General features: G+C 52.5%; 7 protein-coding genes across 7 annotated transcripts; 4 read left to right on the forward strand and 3 right to left on the reverse strand.

Moving 5' to 3' along the window:
• Positions 1–291: 291 nt before the first annotated feature.
• On the forward strand, positions 292–6,237 carry PV08_07119 (uncharacterized protein; the record flags this gene model as incomplete). The annotated part of the gene is made up of 3 exons (XM_016381451.1): positions 292–3,934; positions 5,064–5,162; positions 5,297–6,237. 3 exons carry the CDS (start codon positions 292–294, stop codon positions 6,235–6,237), a joined length of 4,683 nt encoding a protein of 1,560 aa, XP_016234553.1.
• A 378-nt stretch (positions 6,238–6,615) lies between these two features.
• PV08_07120 (uncharacterized protein) lies at positions 6,616–6,998 on the forward strand (the record flags this gene model as incomplete). The annotated part of the gene is made up of 2 exons (XM_016381452.1): positions 6,616–6,810; positions 6,849–6,998. 2 exons carry the CDS (start codon positions 6,616–6,618, stop codon positions 6,996–6,998), a joined length of 345 nt encoding a protein of 114 aa, XP_016234554.1.
• A 670-nt stretch (positions 6,999–7,668) lies between these two features.
• On the reverse strand, positions 7,669–8,499 carry PV08_07121 (uncharacterized protein; the record flags this gene model as incomplete). The annotated part of the gene is made up of 1 exon (XM_016381453.1): positions 7,669–8,499. One exon carries the CDS (start codon positions 8,497–8,499, stop codon positions 7,669–7,671), a length of 831 nt encoding a protein of 276 aa, XP_016234555.1.
• A 1,232-nt stretch (positions 8,500–9,731) lies between these two features.
• On the forward strand, positions 9,732–10,160 carry PV08_07122 (uncharacterized protein; the record flags this gene model as incomplete). The annotated part of the gene is made up of 3 exons (XM_016381454.1): positions 9,732–9,745; positions 9,805–9,956; positions 10,021–10,160. The coding sequence occupies 3 exons, from the start codon at positions 9,732–9,734 to the stop codon at positions 10,158–10,160; spliced, it is 306 nt and encodes a 101-aa protein (XP_016234556.1).
• A 962-nt stretch (positions 10,161–11,122) lies between these two features.
• Positions 11,123–12,017, reverse strand: PV08_07123 (uncharacterized protein; the record flags this gene model as incomplete). Its single annotated transcript, XM_016381455.1, has 3 exons — positions 11,123–11,551; positions 11,607–11,759; positions 11,817–12,017. The coding sequence occupies 3 exons, from the start codon at positions 12,015–12,017 to the stop codon at positions 11,123–11,125; spliced, it is 783 nt and encodes a 260-aa protein (XP_016234557.1).
• Positions 12,018–13,880: 1,863 nt separating this feature from the next.
• PV08_07124 (uncharacterized protein) lies at positions 13,881–15,065 on the forward strand (the record flags this gene model as incomplete). The annotated part of the gene is made up of 1 exon (XM_016381456.1): positions 13,881–15,065. The coding sequence occupies one exon, from the start codon at positions 13,881–13,883 to the stop codon at positions 15,063–15,065; it is 1,185 nt and encodes a 394-aa protein (XP_016234558.1).
• A 794-nt stretch (positions 15,066–15,859) lies between these two features.
• On the reverse strand, positions 15,860–17,566 carry PV08_07125 (uncharacterized protein; the record flags this gene model as incomplete). The annotated part of the gene is made up of 1 exon (XM_016381457.1): positions 15,860–17,566. The coding sequence occupies one exon, from the start codon at positions 17,564–17,566 to the stop codon at positions 15,860–15,862; it is 1,707 nt and encodes a 568-aa protein (XP_016234559.1).
• Between the last annotated feature and the right edge of the window lie 1,545 nt (positions 17,567–19,111).

Consider the following 19,111-nt stretch of genomic DNA (forward strand, 5'->3'; position numbering starts at 1 on the left):
CAATCTCCCTGGTCAGCGGTGGCCGCAGTCTGAAACGTACGAAGGCGGCACGAGTTTCATCTTCTTCCGCGGCCTGTGCTGTCTCTGGGGGCTGACAATATGGCCTCTCGTTGCATTATACCACGAAAGAACCCTCGACTACGCGCAATGACATTTTCTCAACCTAAGACTTCCTGGGCCGTTGGGGGCGCGGCACTTTGGCGCCTGAGGCAGAGATCGAGAGAGCACTCAGGAGAGTCTCCCTGAGCTCCGAAGAACAACAAGAGCGAGAATTCAGATCTTCAAATCGAGATGTCGCTCCTATCGCGGCTCACGGGGAAGAACCCCGCCGTCTTCGAACACACCAAGTTGACCTCGCACGATAATATCGACGACGAACTACGAATTCCTACAGTCCGGCGACGAGAATCTCCGCCATGGGCCCCGCGGCGATGGACACCTCTTTTCCTCCGACGATCCATTCTGTCGCTGTTCTTGTCGGCATTTCTCCTCGTGGCTGTCGCGCTTGCGGTGCTCTTCTACGTCGCAAAGAAGGACAATGGTATAGTCGAGGTTCGAGAGGATCTATCTTACCTGTGGGTATTTGGCCCGACGATTGTTTTCATCGCCATTGCAGCCTTTTGGACCCAGGTCGAATTTCGAACGATGCAAATGATGCCATGGATAATCATGGCCAAAGGTCACGCATCAGCCCACGAAAGTGTCCTACTCGATTATGTTTCCATGTGGAATGTCGCAGCCATGTTTACAGCAGCCAAGCGAAAGCACTGGGTCGTCTCGATTGTGGTTCTGGGAACACTTCTAGTCAAAGTGCTCATTGTGCTATCCACAGGTCTCTTCGTGAAACAGGACATCATAACTGAGAGCTCGGCGACCTTCACCCTGGCCTCTACTCTCGACGACTCATCCTTCACCGACGCCTTCCAGCAGACTGCGCCTGCCGATTCGTATTTCGTCAGCGTAGGTATCGTCTCCCAGAACCTCTCGAGCCCCGTCGGGACCCTAAACAACCTTGTATATGAAACGGTGAATGTCGACAACTCTACCAACGTGACGTCTACAGTCGACGTGAAGGTGTTGTCGCTAACGATGACCTGCGAATCTGCGAAATTGTTGCCATACGACCCTAGCAGCCCCGGAAATACCTGGAATGACACCATGCAAATTGAAAGTGCCACCTGCAAGAATGCCAGCTGGTGGACGAACATGAATTTCACCCAAGAGGGTGATGGCTACTTCCTCTGGAACAGCCCAGGGTGCTGTTCTTGCCGTGACCAGGGTGCAGTGGCTCTCCTGGAGGCGAGCACCATCTCCAATCGATATTCCTACGACTGGCGACTCATGATGTACGGTGGTAATCGTAAACCCGGAGGTGACCGTACTGTTCTGATCAACCCAACATTTGATACTGTCGATTTCCAACCGCTCATATGCAAACCTTCACACATGCTTCACCAGGGAAGAGTGGTCTTCCAGCCAGGATTGGATGCGTCTGCGCCTCCGGCGCAGACCGAGCTCGGGGATCCCACCAACATCACGACAATAGATAACAATATTGCCCAAAGGTTGTTCCTGCGGGCTTACAAGGCTTTCTACAACGGGAACGGAGGCCAGTTAGACACGGCCTACTTGATCGATCCTGGGTGGGATGGAGATCATTCCTTATTCTTTGACCCAGACTATCTTGCCCAGCAGGCTCAGAACACATTACCGGTAATGATGGCCCAGGTGGCAAAGGACAACATCCTGACGCCATCTGATTCAGTCGCTGAAGGCAGTGTTTCATCGCGACAATCACGACTCTCCATCCGGACACTGTCGTTCATTGCAACTCAAGTCACATTGGTACTTCTGTGCTTTATCTCAGGTTGTCTGATTTGGTCCGATATCCGCGATGTCTGTCCTCGGGATCCGGTAACAATTGCCGGGCTCAGCACGATCCTGGCTCCGAGCACAAATTTGAATACTCTCCTTCGCGACTCTGGCGCGTACTCGGTCGAGCAGCTTGAGAAACTGCTAAGTGGCCACTGGTTCCGAACCGAGACGCAAACTGGAACCCGCTTTTCTATCGAATGCGAGGCTACGGCAGTTGAGCCACACAGCACAGCGTTGCTTTGCGGGCAGCGCGATGTCGCTTGGTGGCGACCAGTAACGGCGAGATGGCCACTACGCGCTCTTACAATCCTGGCTCCCATCATATTCATCGGCGGCCTGGAACTCCTTTATCAGGTTTCAGCCAAAAATGACGGCCTGGCAAGCACAAGCACAGAAAGCGTCATGTACTACACTTTCATCTACGTGCCAGCGCTCCTTGTGTTTGTGGTCCGGACCATCTATGACATGCTGGACTTCACCGCTCGCACCGCTCAACAGTACCACCTCCTGGCTAGAGGGAACGCCGATGCAGAAGGAAGCATCTTTCAAAACCATCATCGACGAATCCCGATTCTGGCGTTTCTTTCCGCGCTCAAACGTAAACATTGGGCCGTCATATCGTCCACTTTTGCAGTTCTCATAGCGCCGGTGCTATCCATTACAGTGTCTAGCTTGTTCACATCCTTCGACACAACGACGACTCAATCGGTCAATCTGGTGCAACAAAGCCGCTGGAACATCAGCGACCCATCCAGTGGCATATACTACACCCCAGACTGGTACCCTGGGATCGAGATCAGAGACAGCCTTTTGGGCATCAACCTCTACGCTGGGCAGCAGGCTCTGACTGGCGGCCTCATTGAAAACTTCAATCTCTCGTATCCACAGTGGACGTATGAGCGCTTTGTGTTTCCTCACTTTGATTTGCAATCCGGCACAAAAGTCACAGCGAATTTGACCAAGAGACAGGTCCGAAGTCGTGTTCCGGCGTTGCAAGGTAACCTGAACTGCAACCACACGTCTGGTACCTCCTCCTTTGCTAATGATGTGTTTTCTTTCGATGGTTTCCAGTTCGGTTCTCAGGAGGATAATTGTGGATATCCGGAAGCTTTGTCGTTCCAGAACTACGACAGACAGCGGCCATCGTATGACTTTGAATTCTACAATCAGACGGGGAATAACGCCAGCGTGGGTACAGTGGACCTTACGTCAAGGCCGGACTGTCCAACCATTGTCTTCATGCTGGCAGAGATTGATAGTGGCAACAGCACCAAAGCAACTGTACTACAATGCCGGCCGCGCATCGAACTTCTCGACGTTGATGTCCTGCTAGACTATCCTTCGTGGCAATTCGACGTGAACAGTCCACCACAGGCAGTGCCTGGTTCCGAGACGGTTTTGTACGATGGCTACTTCAACTCAACCCGGGGCGGCGATGTCTTTCCCGGCATTGAAGAGTTCCAGGTGATCCTTCTCAGTCAACAAGGTGGCTTCGACTGGCTCCCCAAGCTTTCAAACCTGACGCATTTGTCCACTGCCGAATTAATGGATGCGTCAACTCTCAGCAGGGAAATGTCTCGTCTGTACGGCATCGTTGTGCCACAGCTAATCAATACGTACGCAACCGAGGTCAATACAAAGCCGTCTGGGGACGATCCTGGGCAGGCACCGGTGGCGGCAATATTGCTCAACCCCACGCAACCGCGAATCAAGCAGAACATGATTGCCACACGCGTCCTCGAGGCAATTTTCGCAACCATGGTCGTCTGCGCCCTGTCTAGCATGCTGTTTGTCGATACACACAAGGTTATGCCGAAGAATCCGTACAGCATTGCCGCTGTGGCAAGTCTCTTGGCGGGTAGCCGCATCCTCGAAGCCATGCCGCCTGGTAGCGAGTGGTGGAGAGACAAGGAGTTGAAGACAATCGGCATTTTTGAAGCAATGAAGTTTCGTATGGGCTGGTGGAAGCATCATGACATGAGCAGATTTATGATTGATTATTACGAGAACGAAGATGCGTTGGAACAGTACGAGTACCCCTACCAGAGCAGAGGTCCTGGTATGTACATGAGATGATGAGGCGATGGCCCTGGTTCCAGCAATTAGGGGAACAATCGTGCGGCTGTTGTTGTTCTTGTTGCTGCTGCTGCTGCCGCTAAGGAAGGTATCTCACCATGTCAGAAAATGGCGACTTCAAGAAGTCAGAACACCTGTCAGTACGACTTGAGCATCACTATATGATGTATGAAGGCGAGCCCGGAGCTGTCAGCAGATGCTCACACGCATTCTAAGGGATTCTAATAGACAGGAGCCCGTCATGTATTCAGAATACTGTCCCAGTCAGACCTCGGCTTGCGCCTAAGCCACTAGCAAGCAGTATTAGCGTACAGTAAATGCGTATAACAAGTCAGGGATCGTTCACCCTTCGACGATACCAACTACTTGGTTAGTTCCCATCTTACAAACGCACATTGTTCTCGAAGCTGCACGAGTTTCGAGAAGAATCCTGGGCTTATGTGTTGGGCGTAGGTGATTTCTCTGTCGGGATCAATCTGCAACGTCCGATGCTTCATAACAACCCGTCATATGTCGAGTGGCCTGACCCGAGAAAGCAGGGGTACTTTGTAACCGCAGAGCAATGGCCCACAACAAACACAAGAATCGAGAACATCCACTCCTGGCATAGTTACGTCTCTGCCATTGCTCGGGGCTTATGTATGAAGCTTCAATCTTGCATCTGTGATTCGCAACCCCAGAGCGACAGAGAGATATTCATGTTGCCTCCGACATTGTTTCTCTCAGTGTTTCTGACCATACCCGGACCCGAGTACCGACAACTGCAAGAGGTTTATAACGCAAATGCTCTGACAGTAACTACCTACACATGTCGACGGCAATGATATCAACTTATCCAACCCCCTCACCGAGCCCGGATCCCGGATATGACGAAAGGTACGTGCCGCTCAACCACAATACCTCCGAGGATCATGATTCTTAGTCGTATGCATTCCCTCTGCCGCTGAGATTCGGCAAGCCTTACTCTTTCGCAAAAGGTTTGGCAGGCAAGGTAGAATGAGACAAGACACAGAACTCAGTGCTAACCCGGTCCTACGATGGCAGATTTACGACCAAGCTCTCTCCTAGGCCCGCAAGTGTCGAGTCGGATATAAGACTGCACCATCTCCTAGCACAATTAGAAAGCGAGGGCAAGATCCTAGTGTACGCATTCGGCGCCTTTGACAGATACTACATCTGCTGGCAAGACAAGCAAGGCCAATACCGACAAGGTACAGTAACCAACACCCATTGACCCATGCCGGTCCTTCTTCTATGTTTTCTACCTCCCACCCTCTTTCCTCCCTAGGTTCCGCCTTGTGCACTCTGCATCTACTTACATGTTGCATTTTGTGCGGGTTACCAGAAAGACACGGTCTCCCACTAGCCCTCGAACGCTGGCTTTTCCCCTTCGACGGGACCACAAGACACCTGGAGACTCTGCAGGTATCTCTGGGCCACAATGACGAGTTCTTCGCCTTTGACAAGTACGATCGGATCTCCCATATCAATACCGAACTTCGGGACACCCTTCACTCCATAGGCGCGGGCCTAAGCAGCTACTCAGACGAAATCGCAACCCCGGCCTCGGCAGTGGCAAGAGGAAGACTGCGCAGAAAGTCACATACCTTCTCCTTTTCACACTTTGAAAACGCGACGGTGACAGATAACGACGACCTCAATCTTCCCACGCAGCGGAGACAGCTGCAGCAGGCCCGCAAAAAGGTGAGGCCACGCAGTATTGCAACCACAGGCATCTTGTCTTTTAGGAGCTCTCACGATCGGCACAGGAGCCACGATAGCACATCTGGGAGACAACTGACGACGTGGCCAGAGGTCCAAGCTCAATCAGTAGTCGAGTCGGGCGAACTTGTTCAGTCGCCAATCCGTAGACGGCCATTGTATACCAATGCCTGCGTCCAGACGGAGCCGATCATCAAGGAGCAGGAGGAGACACATGAGTGTGCTACCTCCGACACGTCGACTATGCCTGGGACGTGCGGGTGCTTCCACCAGCACCCACAAATTGACAATGACGTGCACAACGCCGAAGTCTCACAATCGACATCGAGATCCCGCGATAGCTCAATCTCGATGTTTTCCGATATGTCGTCGCGGACAATCGATTCAGCCATCACCGGGTACTCGAGCACGTCGACAACGTCATCGTCGTCGACGTATTTGAGGAACCCAATATACATGGGAGCCATGAATCGATATTTCAGGGAGAGTCAGTACAGGCTCGGAGATTCGTTGATTCGAGGGACAACCTCGAGGATCGATGTTGGAGGAGGCATGTATCAGTAACTTGTCTCTTGGCATGCTCTGTGGAAGGTTCAGACCTCAAAAAACTTCAAGACAAATCACTTCAAGGCGCCATATCCTCATCACATAATGCCTCCTTTTGAAAGTGCTTTGCCTTGCTGAACGGCCATACACAAAGAGATGTCAAACCTACTTAACATATAGGTACTAGGTACTTCACAGTCGATCGGCCCACCAGAATTGCGGACCACGTGGCCGCATTCACCGAGTCTGTCAGTGAATTATGCATATCCGCCACTCGCCATTGTGAATTTGGCGATAGATATGTACATGTTCTCGCTCGCGTACACTACTACTGTCGTGTTCAATGTGACAACAAGACCCAAACCCACCACCTCGCCAGTCAGCACGTCTTACACCATGAGTTCTCCGACCAAAGACAAAAGTCGCGCCTCAGGCTCTGAGGGGACAATGAAATCCTCCTCGCAAGACTCCACGCAAGAGTCTAGCTTGATCCGTGACGGGTCATCGAAGTCACCAGTCATGCGCCACTTGTCACCGCCGCCAACTGCACTGGAAGACATTTCACCCGAACTCTCACATGTCATCGACGAGGTCAGTTCATTCAAGGACAGGAGTTGATCCCACACCAGTGGAGTGGCCAGGATTCCCCCTTCAGTCCTCAAGACTCTCAAGATTTTGAAGCGCGTGTTATGAAAAATGAGTTCGATGTCCACAGTCTGGGGTACGTGACCTCTTTGCCAGAGATCGAAGACGAGCTCAATGCTGACACGGAGTCATAGACACGACGACGGGGGAACAGTCCATGGAACTGTACGCGATATTGTGGAAATGCGCGGCGCGGATGGCGAGAGAAACCGAGATGAGGGAGCTCTGCGTCTCTCGCTGGAGGATCTCGCTTTTCCTAGGCCGCCTGGAACGTCCGATGGTCTTTACCAGGTCTCTCTCTCGCTTCAACCCCGTCAAGCGTCTCTGCGAGTACCTTGAGGAGGCCGAATATCTACATCGAATGGGAACTGGAGGGGAAGGCATCTAAGTCAGCGTCCCCCGCAACTGTACCGCAACCAAAAAACAGGCGTGACGCAGAACCCAGAGCCTGTGTCGATGCCAAACTTGATGTATTACCGAACGAAGTCAGACTGAAAAGAAGCGGGAGAAAAGGATAGGGTGCTAGAGTGCACCGAGACATTGCCTACGGGATATTGCGGGCTCGTACAGAACGTACGGCTGGCCTCAGCGCCTTTTTCATACCTAGGTAGTCATTCAGACTTCAACTCATCATGTGCCAACACCTACTTTGGTAGCGTGAGACCGACGCAATTCACGAGAGCTATGATAGAGACTGCCACAGAATCCAGGGGAAGCGCCCCAATGGAACACATGCACACGCTATCGGTTGCCTCTCCGCAACTATCCCAAGTCATCCGGTGGTCCATTAGGTATCGCTTCAGTCTAGGCCGTGGTCTTCGCTTGTGCCTGCTCCTGCTGTCGGACAACTGGATCCTTCTTCCACCTCTTTTCTCTCCTCCACAACTCGATCTCCAGCACTCGTGTACCTCGAGGGACCTTGCTCTTCAGCCCGTCATCGTCACCGTCAAAGTACAGGGCCCAGACGCCGGGCGATTCTTGTTCCTCTACGGCGACAAATCCTTCCCACCCTTGCAACGTCATCCTCCTGTCCTGCCGCGTGCAATCGAAGGGGCCCGTGATGTTCGGCTGCGCATCCACTCTCAGGCCGTACTTGACTTCGTAGGTCTTCTTGTCGACGTATATCCAGTTCAACATGGGCGGGTTGTCGGATATAGTCGATACGAGACCTTCATAGCCCGAGTCCGGATACGGGAGATAGTAGCCGGCGAAGGGGTGGCTGTTTCCACGACCAGTACTATGGGAGGGTTCCTCGTCCTCGTCCTGGTCTTCGCCGTCAATGTATCCTTCGTCATGGTTGTTCTGATCTTGGTCGTCATCGGGGACTGTGTCAATATAGACCTGGATATTACTCGACAGAACTCCAAGGTCAGTGAAGTTCCCGATGTTGGTGGGTCGTGAGAGACTTTGGAGGCGATGCAGACCAAGAACGCTCACCTTGTTATTCCGCAGGACCACTCTGCGACCGTCAATCTCGCGAGACCTGCTCGATGCCTTGACGCATGTCGCGACAAGGTTGCATCTTCGTGCTCGGTGCTCTTCTCTCTTGTCTTTGCTCTGTCCTTGTCGTACTGCTTCGGCGGTCGCCAGCATGGCAGGACACGTCACCAGCGCAACAACCATCGACAACACCATTTTTGGTGCAACAGGTGCCGCTATGTTTTGGGTCAGGTACTTTCTGCCTAGTACGACTAGCATTCGGCTTATTGGATTCTAGCCCTCTATCGGTTGCGAAGTAAAGGGTAAGTCGTGCCGAAGTAATTGACTGATAGGGGACGGCGAGGCTGGGCTGGCCCCTTTTTCCTCTCTCGCATGGACGTCCCAGCGCGAGTGTGCTGTCGGTGGTCTGTCTGTCGCTACTCCCTAGAGCCAACCCATCTGGCACCCATAGTTCTCTTGTACCCCGTACCGTGACTGGAACACCGTTCGATGTTTCGAGCCCGTGTAAGTCACGCCACACACTGCCATGTGCCATGAAGGAAGGTGTCAATCGGGGTCCACGCCAGGAACTTTACCCGGCGGCTCGGGTGCGCTCCCGGTAGCAGATCAGTCTGCCCCGGATCTGCATCATCTTCCGTTTGGAAATTCAACACCGGCACATGAAGTATTGTACCGTGGATGAGGCACTCCTTGAATCAGAATATATACGGGTCACGCCATGTTCGTCACTCATACACAAAAGGTGGTGAGATCTCGTCTGCACTCTGAAACAACGGCTGGGGTTGTGGAACGTTCGGCCACTTGTTTCATGCTGGGGAGGAAGTTCCGCTAGCCTTGCGCAGGCGAACCCGTTGCAGCCTCAGCCTTGCGGGGTCTTTGATACTAACTAGTAGTCGGCATCGACGCCTCTGAACATCAGCAGACATATACCCCGTATTTGTAATGCTGCACGGCGTACCTACCGCCCAACGCCTGGTAAAGCCTGTGAGGTAGAGGTATTTTACCTTTCTGGATAGGAAAAGGGGCTTGATCGGATACTAGACGTTCATGAAGCGACGTTCCAGACTGAGCACCCCGTCTCCGCTTGCATGTATCTGTCTTCTCCTGAACTGTTTAAGATCTGTGTTCAATGGCTGTCGGTCTGTGCAACCGAAGGCAGATACAAACATAAAAGAAGCAGGATACATCTCTTCAGAAAATCTGTCTTGCGTTCTTCAACTCAACAACAAGAACAGCAACTACAATACCTTCCACCAAGAAATCTTCGAATCGTCTGGAACGTGCCGAAGAACAAACACAATCACTGTCAGGCCAATTTAATACCACTCAGGGCAAACGATTAATATCGCCTCGGTTCAACCACGTAAACTGCAAACCGACTCACCTCATTACACGCACGACCGCCACACACAACATACCATATCACAATGTCTGCTGCAACGTAAGTAAACACTCCTCCCAGTACTGCTCGAGGTGTCTGGGTTGTTGACCATGGCATAGTCCCGCATACGGCAAGAATGCTGACATTGGATACTCGAGCGGCAGCGATGATGGACAAGCTGCTGGTCAGCGAAAGGCGCTGGCCACCACCAGTGGATCAGGTGCGGCATTACCTCTTCCACCCACATCAGATTCTCTCAGCCAGCCTGCAGGTATGTGACGCCTTGTCCATGCCCCTTCGCATGCTGCTCCTTTACTGACAGTTGCCGGTTATAGGGAGTCTCCTCAAGGGTGCGACGGATGAGAATGGAAACCTCAAGCCTGCTGCGTTGATGCTTGGTCTTAAGCTAGATCTCGAGGCTGAAGTCCATCTCACGGCGAGGGTTCGCGGCGATATCACGATAGGACTGTATTGAGTGCGAGCTGGTTGGAACATCTGGACAAGGACACTCTGGAGCATGAGGAGTACCTACAGTTCTCCTAGTTTGTACCCGTCGGGCTGCTGGTTCAGCTCGCTAGGAAAGCCACCGTCGTTGCGGCGGAGGAACGGGTCGATAATCGTCTGGCTGAGGTTTGGATAGTCTTATCCCAGAGCTACATCCTGACAGAATTGATCTTATGCCGGCACCACTGAATATTTCGATTTGCTCCATCGGAACAGATTATGTCCTGTATCTCTCCCGAGTCGTAGAATGATTGTGGATAGCAATGTCGCTGTCAAGGGTCTGAAGGGAACGCCACCTCAGTACTCACTAGAACCTCCACCAGTAAAACATCTTTTGGGATGAACGTGTTGTGTCGAGCCCCCAGACCCTGGTGTAGGCAGCTCTATCTGTTCCTTTTTCTCCAGACGCCAGAAGAGATAAGGAGCGACACAGTGACTGCCGTCACGTTGCGGAGGAGCTGTTCCCCAGTTCGAATGGTAGTGGGTTCGACAGAGTTTCCTCCATTGCGTTCCACAAAACAGAAGCGGGATTCCGAATAAGTGATGGAGACCCCAAGACATCTAACGGCCGTGATCGCGGGAAGGTTCGGGGCGAGAACTTCCACCAGATGTACCGACAATGGCCAAGAGCTTTCATCGCCTTGCGTGTCAGGTCTCGATAGATCGTTGAACAGAAGATTGTAAGGTCATCGGAATGATTATATCAAGTCTGCATAGCTTCTCGGAGCCATTTAGCAAAGCTAGTTTGACCCAATGGTTCGAGCTCCAAACTATAGACTTCGAGCCTTGCAAGTCCGCGTATCGAACGTAGACCACAGATCCCAGCATCTGTGTTGTACGACTCGGGGCAGTTTTCTAGGATGAGATCGGTATCAAAGAAGATTCGCAGGTGCTTGAGGTTTTTGCATTGCTTCAGGAGCTGAATACATTTGGTCACATGGAGCTCTGGTAATTTCCATGGGCGATCGGTGGTTTCGAGGATCCGGGCGGCCAAAGTTGAAAGTCGCTTCTGCTTTGCCAGGAAAATTCAAGTGATTCGATGTTGTCTCGTTCAATGCTGCCGATGGCCATAAGAAGTCTGATGACTGTATCCATATCTTCCAATTGGAACTCGGTTGCACGATACACCAAGGGCAGCGCGCGGCTGTGAATGCTTTTACTAACCTTGAGAATCGGCAGACTGCTCAACGGGAAATGAAAGCCACTCAAATTCCCCAGAGGAAGCAAGTCTGATTTGGTATCTTCCACGTCGGCAGCATTCCACCTACCCTTAGGCATTGAAAGTGATAATATTCTTTCGAGTATCTCTGGAGGCAGTCTAGCGAGAATCGGGCCTGGATCGATAGTTGAAGGGGGGGTGCACTGTTGATCAGTCTCAGTCTGCTGTTGTAAGACAATTCATAATGGGGTTTGTTACCTTGTAGGACATCATACTCTCGAAAACTTCCGCGTTAGTTAACAGGAAATGGACGTCAAGCCCAAACTTATAATGGACATCGCCTGTGAAGACGTAGAAGCCAACATGGCTCCTGCGACGAAATGTCACCATATCCCCACGCCACATAATTGTCTAGGATACCGTCAGCATGTCTTCATTTATTGCATGTCTACTGGCAAGAGGGCATACCTGAGGAACATCAAGTGCGGGAAATTTCTCGCCCAACAAAGATTGGAAGTCATGGCGATCCCCGGATTCAAGCTGTTCGATTTCCTTTTGGGCTCTCTCATACGCGCTCTCTGGAACTATTGTGAGATCGCTGTATAGTCGGTTCGAGGCATCGTGAGGGTAGTTGAGCGAGCTAATTGTGTATCCAAGCCGCGTCTCCATGTCGAGAAGAGTGCAGGGCGGTCCTCTTCTAGCCATGAGAAGAACCGATATCCTCGAAAGTAATGAATTGGGGGCATAATCAAAGCCCTTCTGTGAAATGGGGAGAAGTGTTCTGGAATTGATCCAACGCCATGATTTTTCACGGCAAAGGGAGGAGCTTTCTGTGGCGGGAGTTTGATCATGTGAGTCTGGGCAGTGGTGCAGGCCGGCAGGTACCAGTAGCCCATCGGGAGTGTGATCGCAGGTTTCAGCTTTCGTTCAACACAGCGAGATGACAGACTCTCACTATCGTGGAAGCTTCTTACAGATCCTTAGCGCTGGAAGTTGATACACTTGCACAGTCGTTAACTAACTAGGAGTCGTGAGTCGGGAGCGCTACCAAAGTCTATCTAGGACTACAACTTAGTAAATAACTCTAAACCCATCTAACATCAATTCCTCATGTTATTTGGGCGTTGTTTGACCCGTCAGTACCATGCTTTCCTATTAGTCGTGCCATCGCGAGGCGGTTGGGATTGGACATGAGAGGTTTGGGCGGCCGTGGCAAGCAACTAACGACTGGTCGTGCAGATACTGGTTGGGGGTGGTTGGGTCGGTACACCAGGGGCAGGTGAATGGGCTGACTAACTTAGGCCTTTGACATGGGCTGTATTTTGAGTTGCCTGCCTCAACTAACTAACTAGAGCCTGGACGGAGAGCCTAGAGGCAAAGCGATCGGGCCTAGATCGGGCTCAGATAGGGGCCTCCATATTGTACGTTCAGCCTGACCCACCCAGATCCAACTCGCTTGCTATATCATGCTGCCACTCCTGATACAAAGATGGAATTTTCAAGCTAACGGCTAGGAGATCTGCTATGCTGACCGGAGAGTTCATCGTGGCTAAAAGTCAATCTCGTCATCCGTACTTCCGCAGCTTGATCTTTCTTTGCGGGTAACTCGTCGAAATCAGCACAAGACTCCGAATTGTTTCATCGTGGCGATGATGACATGATGACCAAAGGTGAAGCAGCGCAGGGGCTCGGTTTTCCTGCTGCGTCTCTTATCCCTGGTACGACCAGGGATTTCAAAATGTAACTGGTGAGCTTCTGCACCCACGGATGTGCGAAAGAGGAGTTGTGCAAAGCCTAATCTAAAACGCCTGCACCTGCAGCGATGCAGCAGCAGTGCAAGGTTGACAAGCAAAGAAAAAGGTCTCTTGTCTTGCATCGGGACCACAACTGAACACGCTACGGATATGTCAGTGAAGGGAAAACTGCAACGCCATCTGGGCCGCCACCCAAGAGGTCCAGCCTCGCCGGTTGTGACTCTTTCATTCACTAGGTACCTGGAGAAGGACACCGTTACTGTCCTTGGGTTCAGAGTCATCTCTCTCTTCTACCTTCTCAGCATTCCTTCCCGGAACCACGTTGTGCCTGACAGTCGCGTCTTGGTTCGAACCAACATCGGTACAAAGGGTGGTCTGGCCCAACGCTCGCCGCAACCATTGGTAAACATCATTGCAATCTTGTGCGACGCCGATTTCAAAGGACTGCCAGAGAAACAACCAAAGGTGCATCGCCTGCGCGACAGTGCCTGCAGGACTGATTCATTGTGAGTTTCACAACTCACGAGCCATGTACACAAGGAGGAACATGTTGCAACTCGCCTCCAGCCATTACAATCTCTCCTCGACTTACATATGAGAACTGACCATCCTCCTCCTTCGCTTCACAGGTCCTCACCTTCAGTGTCCTCATAGAATGGCCATGGCTGGCACCCACAACTCAACCATGACTGACGTACCTCCTCACCTCCTCACAAGGACCTTGAGGCGTTCGACTCGCAGAGTCCAAAGAATCTTACCAGAGGCTCTCAAGTGCAAGATGCCAAAGGCTATCGCCGGGTCTGTCGAGGACGATTGGATCCAGCTTACAATCAAAGGCAATGGTAGAGGAGTTGTCACCATGGACTTTGACAAGAATGCCAAACTGTCAGAGCTCATGTTCAGCTTCTGGGAATTGACTTGTCAACCACCTCACCCGGCGGCCTTCCTGTACAAGGGAATCAAGCTACGTGCCCGTGACACTCCCATGATGCTGGAAATGAAAGACAACGACATCATCGAGTACCGCCGCATCCGTCGCCATCCGAGACTCATCCAGGTTGACGACATGTTGCTCTTGATCGAAGCCGGCCAGCAGTTCGTTCGCAAGATGGACCCAATCGTCGAATGGGAGCGCTTCAATAAGGATGAAGTCGCCGAGTACAGAGCCACCATCCACTCGATCCAGCTGTATTTCAGTCAAGCCCAAGCTTCTCTCAAGGCTCTCGTCGAGAACGAAGCCTTCCCGCTGGACGGAGACGCCACAAGAGTCATGAGAAAGAGGCAAGCGCAGCTGGCCAACGTTCTCATCCGCTTGTTCCGCGTCCACCACCTCGTCTACAACAAGGGCTACCAAGCCAAAGTCCATCCGTTGCCCTTTCGAACTGGCGCCAAATGCCTCCTTGCCGTCGAGAACTTGGCTGCCTTGGCCTCGGTCGTGCGAAACCTGCAATACCCCGACGTCTGGGAACGGGTGCCCTTGTCCATTCCAGGTCTCCTGAAGGAGAATCCCGAGCCCGTCAAGCCCGTGGAGAAACGTACAGGCGGGCGCGGGGTGTGGACGCAGGAGATACCACAGCTGCGCCAAGAGCAGCATGGAGAGTGCCTCGTCTGCCACGAACCTTGCACCAGCACCACAAACACTCGGCGAGTATTTCGGAAGAACGGTGTCGCCACCTGCACTGATTGCTGTGGGAAGGCCGTCCACCCACGCTGCCTGGCGCGCTGGTTTGCCTACGAGAGGCTGAGCACCGACCACGGTGACACCGGCACCTGCCCTGCTTGTCGACATGTCTTCCCTCCGCAGGTGGCCATGCTGATCATGTACATGGCTATCGCTCACCTCGGCCTCGCGTTGGACGCCAGCCCCAAGTTTCGAGCATGGTTGGCCAGGTTGCCCAAGCAAGGCGCTGGCTCTTACCTGGACGTGTACAGGGACCATTCACATTGGTTCTGGAAAGACTAGCCGATGCGAGTCCTCGTACTGCTTGCCAGACCCTGTGTCTCTTGACACCATGTCACGGGCATACTCGTACTTGTACGGAATCATAAGAGGCAGGCGGGCGAGTTAGGCGAAAGATCTCCAACGCAGGCCTCAAGCTAAAAAGACAAAGATCTTCGGGGTACTGAATCTCGGGGTCGTGGTTCGTCACACATTCAACACAAAGAGGAGCAAAAGTTGGGAAGGAAGTGCTTGGGTAGTGTAGCGTGTCGGATCATTGCAGTATTCAGGCGACCCTTGGCTAGACGCTGGAGAGAAAGAGACCGACCCATGGGTGGGCGTCTTTTCCGCCGGGTTCAGGGTCAAAGTCAGGGTCTGAGCTGGCCCTTTGCCGGTAGCCTTCTCGCATGACTGGCAGTTTCTCCGAAGTGCCCAGTGCTTTGTGCTGTCACTACCTACTCTACGTAGCCAGAGTCAACGTTAGCTAACAAATGCGAAAACCGTCACCCAAATGTCCACAATAATTTGGACTTGAGCAGAACGATCTGGAGACAACATGCACGCTCTCATTTTTGGCGTAATGGGAAATTTATGATTGAAAGTACAGCCACGCACCCTTCCAAAACTGAGTCACCATCATCGGCCCTGGCCTTGTCCGATGCTAAAGACAAAAGTACTGGTCGTATTTCATCAGCCACGTCTCCATCACTCGTTTCCTGGACGAATCAATCGATGGACGGGCTTCCGAGGACCCTCTGTCTCTCCCTTCAAGACGACGCCACAAACGCCGTTTTCCATCCCATTCCCGTTCCAACAGCTCAATTTACTGTGGCATGAAAAGTCGAAATCAGGTCTGCCGCCTTCGTGGCCAGGGCATAACAAACGACCTGGTAATGCGCAGCGAGCGGCACAGGGATGACGCTAGCATCGACAATCCGCAAACCATTCACGCCCTTGACCAACAAGTTGGTGTCCACCACACGACCCATACTCGCCGTACCGCCTGCATTAAAGAAACTCCTTCCTTGATCACGGATGCGCGCATCAATGTCCTCGTCGGATGACTCGCATGTCAACTCCGAAGACCTTTCTGGTGGAAGCTCCGCCTCGACCACGTCAGACAGCGAGTCGGCGACGAGTTTCAACACACGTCGCACACCATGGCGAAGCATGTCTCTGTCGACATGCGTGGCGTTGTAATTGGGGTCGACGACCGGCGGGTGAGAGATGTTGTCTGACGAGATACCGATGCTGCCTCGCGACGCTGGCCGGAAGTTGCTGACCAGAGCACCAATGTGAGACCCGTCCGCCGGGACGTGGTTGTTGGCCAGCGGTCTCCCGGCTGGTCTATAGACGAAAAACATCTCGAGATGCGAGGCTGATGGAGCAAGAAGCTCCAGTGCATGTTGATCAAGATCGCTGCTACTCGAGGTCTCTACTTCAAGGTCCTTTCGAATGCCCTCTTCGATTATCGGGAGGGGAACTCGCTCGTTCACAATCCAGTCGCACGGAAGACCTAGAGCGTATGCGGGATCTGCCCAAGGCCCAGCACTGCCTCCCATAGCATAGCCGGCATTCGCGTCCTTAAGCTTGAAACACATGCTCATCACCAGGTGGTCATGGAGGTTCTGGCCGACACCGGGCAAGTTGACTAGCGGGGAGATGCCGTGTCCTCGCAGAGCAGCCTCCGGTCCAATGCCGCTCAGCATCATGATCTGTGGTGTGCGATAGGCACCGGCGGCGAGGATGACCTCGTTCAAAGCGAAGAAGGTTCTTCCATCCTCCGTCAGAACGCCTGTCGCATGTAGATTTCCTGGGTGGCCCTCCAGGAAGATCTTTTGCACCATACAGCTGGTCTCGACTGTCACTTCTGAGAGGTCGAAGACGCAGTTGGCAATCTGGCGTTGGCCGTCATCCCAGTTCTCCACCATTTCCCTGATCCCGCACGATTCGTCGTCATGGGGGTCCGTGATGTGGTTGTTGTCCAGTGCCTCCCATGCCTCCAGCATCTTCTCTCGAAGCGGATACCGCCGTCGGTCACTACTTTCGGACACTGAGGCAGTCACGATTTTGCCGTTTGCCAGCCAAGGGGATTGACATGCTTTGCTCAGCCAGCACTCAACACCATTCAGGTAAGGCGAGAACTCGTCATAACCCCATTTCGGGTCGTCTACCACCTTGGACCAAAGGTCGTAGTCATGTTTGCTCCCTTTGGTCCACATGCCGTAATTGATTGCACTGCCGCCACCCAGGCCCTTGCCGGCTCCCTGGTACAGTACGCGGTTGTTGAGATGGTGTTGTGTGCTTGTGTGATAGGCCCAATCCATGGTAGAATAGTGTGCTCGAAAGCAATCCAAGGGAGCGTGAGTCAGGCTATGGTATGTCAAAGTGATGCCCGCTTCAAGCAAGATCACTCTCTTTGTGGGATTCTTCTTTGATAGCTCGGCCGCCAGCGCGACACCACACAGGCCTCCACCGACGACGACATAGTCATACTCGCAAGCTGAGATGCCCACGTCAACCATACTGATGGTGCACATTTTTATTTGGGCGCCTACGGAGGACAAGGTAAGATGCCATGAGGTTTCGTCTTCCGTCAGGCGTCAGATCGGGCGTGAATGGCTCTTCTTAAGATCAGTTGGAAATCGTGGTGACCACCATGAGCGAGGCCAGGGGACTCTGCCAGGTTTTGCTTCCAGTCCGGGTGTCTTGTCCAATCAAGGACCGTACCAACATGAGCCACAGGTGTGAAATGCATGGCTCTGCGCCAGCTTGGCTTTTTGTCCATGTATGATGCGTAGTAATCAACCCTTGTTACGACGGAATCCAGTGATGCTGCATCAAGTAACATTATTTACTATTTCAGATGTGTAATTGAGGTGAAAGCAGGTTTCTTGTAAACCCCCCCCCGACGCTTCCTGTGGACACCACTCGACTCGTCTGATGCCCAAGAGCTGTGAGCCGTGAAAAGAGACGGACGAGCAAGAGACAAAGAGGGGGGAAGACTGAGAAGTAGGTTGGCTTGAAGCAAACATTGTGCATACAAGTCCGTACGCTAGCTAGCATTTGCAGGTGTACCATTCATGGCTGTCCAACGGCGTGAGGTCTCGGGAGTCAGGAGGCATGTATGCAGTTGGCACTGTGTCACACACACTTCTAACCCGTGCATGAAGTGGTGATAACTAGTGAATGAGTGATACGAGAGCTGAGACAACAGGGATCGATCACCTTTACAAAGCCACCGACCAGGATCGTCGCCCTACTGAACCAGCATCACTTCGCCCTACAAAATCGACCGGAACCAGCTCGCTCTACGAAATCAGGGTCCAGGATTCGAGACAATGCAATGCAATGCAAATCAATTCTCATCACACCGATTCCGCGTCGCCTATTCGACGATGAGTATCAGACCGACTGGCTGCCGGCGGATGGCGGTAAGCGGGACAGGACAGCAGACTCCCAGTCTGTCATTTTTGAACTTACCGCCCTCATCCTCTTGGCTCGGAGCACAGAGTCTCTGAAATACGAAGTAATACGGAAGGATGCGTCTTTCATCTGCCTTGCCTCAGGTAGGTGCAAATGTTACAGGCATCTTTTGATATTGGACTTTCCGATGACCTTGAGTGGGCTTTTCTTTGAAAGCTTCATCTCCGGGCCCCCGGGATCTATCTAGATACCTTGGCTATCTATCCACTTATCCACCTATTGTCTCTCCCTTTCCCCCTCCTTCGCTTAGGCCCTTCCTCCGTGTCTAACTATGTAGATGCCTTATTGTATCTAAAGGGGTGGCATGCGCCTAACCAAGGTACACCTCCATCCTGTTCTCGTTAGCCTATCTAGCCTTGCCCTAGCCCAAGGTACCTGATCAGTGATGACGGCCCGGATCATCACGTCACAATCTTTCCATGCGCTCAAGAAGTCAAACCCTAGATTCAATACCAGACCCCTGTCAATCCACCTCCTCCTTGTGCGAGTGACTCCGTACGTGCAGTGAGAGGCATCACTAGCACTTACTAGGCATTCCCAGACCTACCTACGAGTAGCCTGTGAATATCTAGGTAACGCCGTAC

Source organism: Exophiala spinifera, assembly GCF_000836115.1.
Source record: "Exophiala spinifera strain CBS 89968 unplaced genomic scaffold supercont1.5, whole genome shotgun sequence".
Classification (NCBI taxonomy): Eukaryota; Fungi; Ascomycota; class Eurotiomycetes; order Chaetothyriales; family Herpotrichiellaceae; genus Exophiala; species Exophiala spinifera.